Source organism: Leptonychotes weddellii, chromosome 13 (assembly GCF_054177405.1).
Source record: "Leptonychotes weddellii isolate Sample4059 chromosome 13, ASM5417740v2, whole genome shotgun sequence".
NCBI lineage: Eukaryota > Metazoa > Chordata > Mammalia > Carnivora > Phocidae > Leptonychotes > Leptonychotes weddellii.
In genome coordinates, this window is record NC_138381.1 from 43549148 (window position 1) to 43559390 (window position 10243).

A 10243-nucleotide genomic window follows, 5' to 3' on the forward strand; every position below is an offset into this window, starting at 1 on the left:
AGGGTGGCTTCCTGAGCAGGTAGGTGCTGAGGGTCGGGGTGGGGGGAGCAGCGCAGGACCTCGTGCCACCCCTGGTGCGGGCACAGTGCCCGCCCATGTGGCAGTAGCTAACGCTTTCCCTGTTCCGGCTTTCAGGAATGGCTTGGCTCTTAACCTCCACCCTCCCTTCCTCTCCCGCTCTTCCAGGGGAGGCGTCGTGCTGCGACGCGCTCAGTGCGGCATTCGAGGGCAGTCTGAGGCGGCTCTTCTCCCAGTGGGGCTCTTTCTGCGTCCGAAACCCAGGCTGCATCATCTTCTTCTCCCTGGCCTTCATCGCCGCCTGTTCGTCAGGCCTGGTGTTTGTGCGGGTCACGACCAACCCAGTGGACCTGTGGTCCGCCCCCGGCAGCCAGGCGCGCCTGGAGAAAGAGTACTTTGACACGCACTTTGGGCCCTTCTTCCGCACGGAGCAGCTCATCATCCAGGCCCCCCACACCAGCGTGCACACTTACCAGCCGTACCCCTCAGGGTCCGATGTGCCCTTCGGGCCCCCGCTCGACGTAGGGATCTTGCACCAGGTAATGTGCTCTTAGCAGAAATCAGTCCCGGGAGTCCAGGGGTGTGCTAACTGGCTTTTCCATGTGGACCAGTTCTGCCTGATGTCAGAATGAGGCTGAACGTAGTGAGAAAGCTTGAAAATCTCAACAGTGAAAAAAGGAAAGGTGCTTTTCGTTTACTTTTTCAAGAAAGTAAACGGTGGATGTTGAACTTAATGAGAAATTGACTGTAGACTGCTTGTGTATTTACTTCATATAGCAGGGCTGGCTTCTTTCTTGAAATTGAGATGAACATTTCTCCATTGAAGCAGAATGTATAATTTACCTTAGTAAATTTTTCCCTTGGTAATTGAAAAGTAATGTGCCAGGACCCCAAGGAATGAAGCCTCTTATGCTGTGCTGGGGGTCCAGGAAGGAACTACTGCTGACCCCCCCTGCAGGAGTGAATTTATCATTGCCTGAATGTGGGCCCCAGCCTACCTTTTGTAAGAGGTGCATTCGGAATGAGATCCGTCCCGTTCTCTTACAGAGGCCTTAAAGCCTTCCCATTTTCCCTGGTCACACTTGCCCTGGAGAACTCTGTCTATGAATAAATGGTATCCCACGGATTTTTTTTGATGAGCAGTTGCACAATCACGTGATTTTTCTTTGAAATATGGCTCTTGCCTACAGAAAGTCTTTTATCTTGAGAAACATCAAAATGGTCTCAAGACTTCAGAATTTTTCCTTTTTTTTTTTTAAGATTTTATTTGTTTATTTGACAGAGTGAGAGAGTATAAGCAGGGGGAGTGGCAGGGAGAGGGAGAAGGAGACACTCCGCTGAGGCTGAGCAGGGAGCCCCATATGGGATCATGACCTGAGCCAAAGGCAGACGCTTAGCCAGCTGAGCCACCCAGGTGCCCTGTAGCAGAATCTTTTCTCCACCTAATGACTGTTGCTTTTTCCCAACTTGTTCTAAAAGATGCACAATGTAGTCATTTACCTCCCGAAACGTATTCTGTGTTAGGAAATACGGGCATATATGTAAGTTTGACTGTAGCACAGAGCAAGGAGTAGCGGGCGTTTTGTTGGTAAGAGGGTGTGATCGGGAGGTCCGGGCACATCGGCCCTGTGGCTCACCGCTGTGGGGGGGCGGGGAGGGGGGGATGTTTGTGTGTCCTGCACTGAGTTCTGTCCTGGTGACAGTGTCCCCTGCCGCCTCTCGGACGCCTCTCAGCAGGGTCTCTCTCCCAGCTAGCTGTCTCTAAGAGGGGCTCCTGGTGCCGTCAGATACGTTACCACAGCACATCTTAGTCCTCTTCCTTGTGTGAGGAAGCATTTTCCCCAAATACTTTTTATCTTCTGACCTGTCAGGGCAATAATGATTAGTCACAATCTGAGAGAAATCTGATGTGTTTCTGGATTTGTTTTTAAAATCTTCTTTCAGGTTCTTGACTTACAAACCGCCATTGAAAATATCACGGCGTTTTATAACAATGAGACTGTGACACTTGAAGACATCTGCGTGGCCCCCCTCTCACCCTATAACAAGAACTGCACCATTATGAGCGTGTTAAATTACTTCCAGAACAGCCATTCCATGCTGGACCACAAAATAGGCGATGACTTCTTTGTGTATGCAGATTACCACACACACTTGCTGTACTGTGTACGGTACGTGGCGGGAGATGGTCATTCATTCATCCCACTGACCTGGGAGCACTTGCTGTCGCTACACACGGTTGTTCGTGCCAGAGACCCAGCAGTGAGCACACAGCATGTCCCTGCCCTGTGAAGCACACGTTCGAAAGCAGGGAGACTGGCACTGAATAAATAGATGTATGCTCGTGCCAGGTAGAGATGAGAGCTTTGGAGAAGTTAAGCCCGGCAAGGAGATGAGTGCAGTGGGGGTGTGCCGCTTTAGATGGAGTGGACACCTGCTCGCACGGAAGGGAGAGGAGGGAGCCTGTGAATATCGGAGGGAAAAGTGTTCCAGGTACACAGGCCGCAAGTACAAAGGTCCTGGGGTGGGAGTGTTCATAGCGTATAAACTGAGCCTTTAGCTCATGCCTGGAATGAAAACACATAATTGCATCTGCCATACCACCAGTGGTATCGTAGTACAAAAACAGAAGCCTGTAGTGCTTTTTCCTGTCTTAAAAATAGGAATTTGTACCATGATATCAAATTGTTTTTAAAATGTTGGGGCACCTGGGTGGCTCAGTCAGTTAAGCTTCCGGCTCTTGGTTTCAGCTCAGGTCATGATCTTGGGGTTGTGAGAAGAAGCCTCACGTCAGGCTCCACATTCAGCGTGGAGTCTGCTGGAGATTCTCTTCCTTTCCCTCCGCCCCTCTCATGCATCCACGTACACACATACACCCTGTCTCTCCCAAAATAAATGAACGAAAATGTGCAGTGTCCCCTTGAGAAGTGAGGGTAGGATTGGTGCGCAGTTCAGACTGGAGGGCGCTGAAGCGGCTTCCCGTTGGAGGCCCATCTAGCTGGGCAGGCTGCAGTTATCATTTGCATTAGTCACAGTGCTTGGTGACTGTGACGTGATGTTTAGGTCTGTGCCCATGGCAGGGAGAGCAGCCTGCACTTGATAGGCCTGCTGTCCCTGAATGCACTCACGTGGCCTGGAGACAGTCGTTCGGCCAGTCAAACAGCCACCATGGCTGTTGGGTCACTTTGGGGACAGAGAAATTATTCCTTGTCATTTTTTAAAAAGATTTTTTGTTTATTTTAGAGAGGACGAGAGTGTACACGCGAGTCGGGGGAGGTGTAGAGAGACTCTTTCGAGCAGACTCCCCGCTGAGCCGGACATGGGGCTCGATCCCACAACCCTGAGATCATGACCTGAGCCAAAGCCAGGAGTCAGATGCCCAGCTGACTAAGCCACCCAGTGCCCCTATTCCTTGTCACTTTTGAGTGTGCTGTCAACTAACCACATCTCTGGAGGCAGCCACTCTGACCTCTGGTCTGGTCTGGTGGCCTTAAGCTCTGTTCTGTTTTTGTTACTGGGATGTGATCTTGAGGTGCTTAGGCTGCATTTGCTCTGTTTCCTAAAACAGTAATGGCATGCCCGTATACGCTAAACCAGCGTTCTCCACAGGATAGATGGTACAGGGCGGCCATGGGCAGTTTGAAAATTGAAAAATTAATATTCTTCAATTTTTATATTTAAAGGGAAAAGCTGTTTACTTTCTGTCTTACAAAATGGAAGTCAACAAGATTTTGGCAGAGAGGATAATGCAGGAGGCTAGTGTTTTATCCAAGGGGAGATGGGTTCAGGTCGGTGCAGAAACACTGCTGTGGGCCGCTTCGCTCCCACCTGCGGATCTCTGCACTTCGTGTCTCCGGCTCTCACCTCCCTCCCCAGCTTTTCGTGGGCTTTGCCCCCAGAGGTCCTGCGGGCCTGGCAAACCCGGCGCACCCAGAACCAAGCACAGATCTCCTTCTTCCCCCATATCTCCTGTATCGTGTGATGGCACTAACATCTACCAGTTACTCAAACTCGAGGCTGTATCTCTTCGTCCTTCCTCGTCCTTACCTCCCTTCTGTAATTCTTACGGATTTTAGCCTCTGGATGAGCTCTCAAATCCGTGATGTGGTGGCAGGGTCCCATGTGTGGGCTGATGGGACTTGGCCTCTGGCTACATCCCTGCAGCGTGTTTGCCCCACACGGGTGGCCTGACCTCCAGTCGGAGCCCATTAGCCACGGGCTCTGAAGGGCCGAGCTTCGGCTCATCTGTGAGAACCTTCCTGAGTGCCCAGCAGGGGTCTGGCTCAGGATGTGTTCTGGAATGCTGGTCCCCCCACTGGCTGTCTTCACAGCACCACCCTTGCCTGGACCCTTGCACGAACCTGACTGGTCTGCGGGCTTTTCCTACTCTTTCCGTCCCACTTCTAGACCTTCTTCCATTTTACCACCTGAGTTATCTGTGTAAACAAACAGCTCATGACATCCTTTTCTCCCAGGTCTCTAATTGCTCCCCAGTGCCTGAAGGGTAATAATCCAAACCATGCAGCAGGGCACTTAATCCTTTTTTTCATTGTCTGTCCCTCACCCTTTCCAGCCCTGTCCCTTCCCTCAGAAGTCCTCCCCTTTGTAGGCGCCCCATGCTCTAGACAGGACTTGGAGTGGCTCCTCACACGGCCATCTTGTTGCTCTCTTCTCCCACGTCCCTGTTCTCATTCTTTCTTCTCTTCCCATGTTGCGGTTGTAAGAGCACCTTCAAACCACCCCCCAGGTGAATCCCCCCCAGCCTTAGAGACCTACTTCCGTACAGCCTCCTCTTTTTGGCGGCAGTCTTCTCTGTGTGTTAGCTGCTCCCTCGTCTGCGCCACGCACCGCGTGAGCTCTGTTCCCGTGTGTGCCGTGCGCTGTGCCGTACTGACTGCATCGTGCTGGGTTGGCGTGAGTCTGGCTCCCAGAGGCACGTGCTGGACCGCATTACTCACCTAAGGAACCACAGGGCCCACGTGGTGCTTAGGATATCATCGGCGTCTTTAAGTGTTCGCTGTGTAAATGTTTAGGTCTCTGTGATGTCTTGAGGTTTGTTCTAACTGGGAGGTGTTTTCTAAACCACTTCACAGGGCTCCTGCCTCTCTGAATGATACCAGTTTGCTCCATGATCCTTGCCTGGGTACGTTTGGTGGGCCAGTGTTCCCGTGGCTTGTGTTAGGAGGCTATGACGGTAAGTAAGAGAAGCTTCTGCTTTTCCTGTTAGATAAAGTAGTCTTGGTTTTGTCACTAAGAGTCAAGTGGTAATTATCCCAAGTGTAGGCTGGCTTTGGGCTTTGGCTTTGGGTTTCCTTCTGGGTTTAAAAGAAGGAGATGATGCACACTTTGGGAAGCTGTCAAAAGCCAAGGATTTTTGACCAGAAGATTGCATTTGTGCACTTCCACATAACTCATTGTTCAGTTTCAAGGAGTTCAGGGAACCCTTAGGGGGTCTGTGGACCTCAGGGTGAGAACATCTGTGGGGCTCCTGGGTGGCTCAGTCGGTTAAGTGTCTGCCTTCGGGATTGAGCCCTGTGTCTGGCTCCCTACTCAGCAGAGAGCCTGCTTCTCCCTCTCCCTCTGCCTGCCGCTCACCCTGCTTGTGCTCTCACGCTCTCTCTCTCTCAAATAAAATCTTAAAAAAAAAAGTCTGTAATGGGAGTGATATAATATGTGAGATATGGGAAAAAAGAAACAAAGTTGTTCTGTGTTTTCTTCCTAAACCAGTTGGTTAAGAATTGAGACACTTCTGTAGGGGGAGGAGCAGTGGGTTTGCTCTTTGCTGGTTGGTTCCTGTAGCACCTGGAACAGACTGTACCAGGTATGATGGGGTCATGATTCAGGTGACAACTTTGGCATCAGAAGCCTAATTATAGGCAGCTCAACAGGTTTTTTCTCCAGCTCAAGGAAGAGGCCAATTAGATGTTGTTCTCCTCACCCAATAGGAAGGGATAAGTCCTATCTATATTTAAATTTCACTCTGCCTCATAAAATGCCACTTCTGATCCGTGGGGAAAAGATGGTGTCACCAACTGGCAGGCCACAGCCATCAAAATTAAATTTGATCTCTACCTTATTCCTTCCATCCACATAAACTCCAGATGTGTCAAAAACAGATGTATAAGGGCGCCTGGGTGGCTCAGTTGGTTAAGCAACTGCCTTCGGCTCAGGTCATGGTCCTGGAGTCCCGGGATCGAGTCCCACATCGGGCTCCCTGCTCAGCGAGGAGCCTGCTTCTCCCTCTGACCCTCCCCCCTCTCATGTACTCTCTCTCATTCTCGCTCTCTCAAATAAATAAATAAATCTTTAAAAAAAAAACAGATGTATAAGAAGTGAAGCTATTAAAGATCTAGAAGAAAATACGGGAGGAATTTTCAGAAATAATTTTAAAATGGAGAAGGCATTTTCTAAGCAAGACACAAAAAACCCAGAAGCCACAAAAGGAAACATTGATGAATTTGACTACATAAGAATTTAAAATTCCTATGTGGAAAAGAAGCATATGAACTTAAAAAAAAGGGGGGGGGGGCAACTAAACCAGAGGGGGAAGAAAAACAGTACACATAATGGATAGCGTGTCCTTGATATATAAAGGGCTCTTGTGAAAAAAAGAAAAGGCCAGCAACCCAGAAGAAAAGTGGGCAAAGCCATATGAAAGTTAACAAAAGAACAAATACACAGGGCTGTTCATTATATGGGGGAAATGCCTAACCTCACTCCTAGATAGTGAAATGCACCTCACTTCAGTCTTTGTACCTAACACAGGGGCAAAGACCTAAGAGTTTGATAAACCCTCTGTGGGCGAACATGATAGGGACCCCATTGTTGGCGGGAGTGTAAATGGTTCCTAGAATGTAAGCTCCAGGAAGGCAGGGATTTTCCTCTTTTGTTCACTGATACATATCCAGAGTACCTAACGTAATTAATGCCTGGCACGAAGCAGGGTCTCAGTAAATGTCTTGCTGAATAAAGAAATGAAAAAGAGGATAGCCTCTTTGAAGGGCAGTTTGGGGGAATTTATCAAAATTACAATTGCACATACCTTTTGATTCAGTGCTTCTACTTATAAGAATTGATTCTCCAAATATGTACTTCACACATGAAAAGTATTTCCCAGGTTATTGTTTGTAGTACTTTTGTTTATAATTTTAAAAATTGCAAAAATGTCCATCATCTGGAGATTGGTTAAATTATACTAGAAAATAAGATACAGCAGAAAAAAAGCTCTTTATGTCCTGAAATGGAGCCATCTCCAAGATACAAATTAAAAAATGTAATGTGCAGGACAGCATGTTGCTAGTCAGTTGGGCGTCTGCCTTTGGCTCAGGTCATGGTCCCAGGGTCCTAGGATCGAGCCCCGCATCGGGCCCCCTGCTCGGCGGGAAGCCTGCTTCTCCCTCTGCCTATTGCTCCCCCTGCTTGTGTACTTGCGTGCGTGCTCTCTCTCACAAATACATGAATAAAATCTTTAAAACTATATATATATTAAACTATATAAATATTTATATTATATTTTTTAAAAAAGGAAAGGGCAAGAGTATATGTGTTTGCTTGAGCATGCATGGAGTGTCTCTGGAAAGAGTTCAGATGGTGGGGAGGAGAACTAAGAGCATGGAACGAGGACTGGGGAAGGAGAGTCTACATGGATCACCTTTCTGCTTGAAATTTTTACCACGCACATGCTACATAGTTAAAAAAAGAAGTTACTCATCCTGAACGAAACTGCCCATGTCAGATTCTAGAGCATCCTTTTTATTCATTAACTGAGCTGCACAGACACTATGTCAGTGAACTGGTTTTTGTTCTTAGAGCATAGACTACAGCCCCCGTGAGAAATCAGTCACCTCGTGGTCTCGGGATTTTCCCTCGTGTTTATCTAATTTTCTGCCTGCTTCTCATCTTCTGGATGTCCCATTTTTCCCATTCTAGATCAAAACTACAATAATGCCACAGCCCTTGTGATTACCTTTCCTGTCAATAATTACTACAACGATACAGAGAAGCTCCAGAGGGCCCAGGCCTGGGAGAAAGAGTGAGTTGCTGTCTTTGTTCTGTGGGAAGCTGGGCGCTAATAGAATGCACTGAAACTTCATTCAGCTAAATTAACCAACAACAGATCTAAGTCATTTTTTTTCCTGCTTGGTACTAATGATGCTAAGAAAAACGTCTATAAGGCAGTTCATCCGTAAACGTTGTGTGAATAGATAACCCTGCACAGGAATGCGAAAGTCTACATTCCGTGCACCCATCTCTCACAGCAAGCCAGCGGGAGCAAGCTGGATGCACATTAGTAAGGGACACGCACGGTAGGAAATCCTGGGGTCACTAAAGATAGGTGAATAGATGATTCCAGATGAAGGACATAAAAGCTGCAATCAGCATGCCTAGGGAAATATATGCTGTACATGCTGTCCATCCCTAGAAAAACCTCAAGCACGGGACCCGGGAAATCGTTAACTCTGTTTATAACCCCTAGAGAATAGGACAGAAGGCAGAGGAGGACAGGACACTTTGACCCTTTGTACCTTTCAGTGGTTTTTGTTTTAACAGCTTTGTTGGAATATAAATCCCATACCTGACATTTCACCCAATTAAAGCGTGATCCAGGAGCTTTTAGTGTATTCATTGATATGCAACTGTCACCACAGTGAATTTGAGAACTTTTTTGTTTTTTAATCTCAAAAAGAAACCCCATCTCCTTTAGCTATCGCCCCCCATCCTCATCCTCCCACCTCCCAGCCCTGCGCACCCATTGATCTACTTTCTGTCTCCATATGATAATTGTATTCTGGATGTTTACTTGAATGGAAGCATATACGCGGACTTCTGTGTCTGGCTTCTTTCACCTAGCGTGTTTCTAAGGTTCATCCAAATTACAGCATGTATCAGTACCTCATTCCTTTCTGTGGCTACATAATGGTTCATCCTGTGGATATGCCTCATTTTTATCCATCATCAGTTGATGCACATTTGGGTGGTTCCTACCTTTTGGCCATTATGAATAATGCCTCTGTAGACATTCATATACAAGTTTTTGTGTGAACTTTAATACGTTTCCATTTCTCTCGGATGTATACCTAGGAGTAGAATTGCTGGGTCATATGGTAACTCTTTGAAGAATTGCCAGATTGTTTTCCACGGTGGCCGCACCGTTTTACATTCCCACCAGCCTATATGAGGGGTCCTATTTCTCCACATCCTCATGAACACTTCTTATGTGACCTTTTGGTTCTGGCCATCCTAGTGGGTGTGAGGTGGTATCTCAGTGTGGTTTTGATTTGCATTTCCCTGATGGCTACTGATTTCAAGCATCTTTTCTTGTGCTTGCTGGCCATCCGTATAACTATTCCTATCCTTTGCCCATTTTTAACTGAATTATCTGTATTTTTACTGTTAAATTATAAGAATTCTTACATGTTCTACAAGTCTACCGTCAGCCATATGATTTCCAGATTTCCAGGTATTTGCTCCCAGTTTCTTTGTTTTGTTTGTTCTGTTTTCTCGCTGGTGCCCACTGAAGCATGAGTTTTTAGTTTCAAAGTCCAATTTTTTAGTTTTTTCTTTTGTTGCTCAAACTTTTGGTGTCCTATCTGAGAAACTATGGCTTGATCCAAGGACATGGCAATTTATGCCTGCGTCTTCGGAGGATTTTAGAGTTCTAGCTCTCACATTTAGGTCTTTGATCCACGTGAGTTCATTTTTTCATGTAATGTGCTAATCCAGATGATCCTGGGCCATTTGTTGAGATGACTCTTTCTTTCATTGAATAGTCTTGCCACCTTGTCAAAAATTAGGTGACCACAGATACATGGTTTCTTTTGAGACTCTTAGTTGTGTTCCTTTGATCTTCTTGCCTATCCTTATGCTTGTACTGCACTGTCTTGATTACTGTCATTTTGTAGAAAGTGTGAGATCGAGAAGTGTATGTCCTCCTCCTTTGTTCTTCTTGAAAAAGAAGGGTTTAGCTCTTCTGGGCCCCTTTCAATTCCAAATGTGAATTTTAGAATTAGCATATCTTTTGTGGTATATATATATACAATGGAATATTATGCAGCCATCAAAAGGAGTGAGATCTTGCCATTTGCAACGACGTGGATGGAACTGGAGGGTGTTATGCTGAGCGAAATAAGTCAATCAGAGAAAGACATGTATCATATGACCTCACTGATATGAGGAATTCTTAATCTCAGGAAACAAACTGAGGGTTGCTGGAGTGGTGGGGGGT

General features: G+C 46.8%; 1 protein-coding gene across 1 annotated transcript in view; it reads left to right on the plus strand.

Moving 5' to 3' along the window:
* The window catches only part of NPC1 (NPC intracellular cholesterol transporter 1), a 46772-nt gene that overhangs the window by 21975 nt on the left and 14554 nt on the right, over positions 1-10243 (plus strand). The window contains exons 8-11 of the mRNA XM_006734631.3: positions 187-557; positions 1963-2189; positions 5112-5212; positions 7948-8050. Coding sequence (XP_006734694.1) covers positions 187-557; positions 1963-2189; positions 5112-5212; positions 7948-8050 — 802 coding nt within the window. The remainder of the gene's footprint in view (positions 1-186; positions 558-1962; positions 2190-5111; positions 5213-7947; positions 8051-10243) is intronic.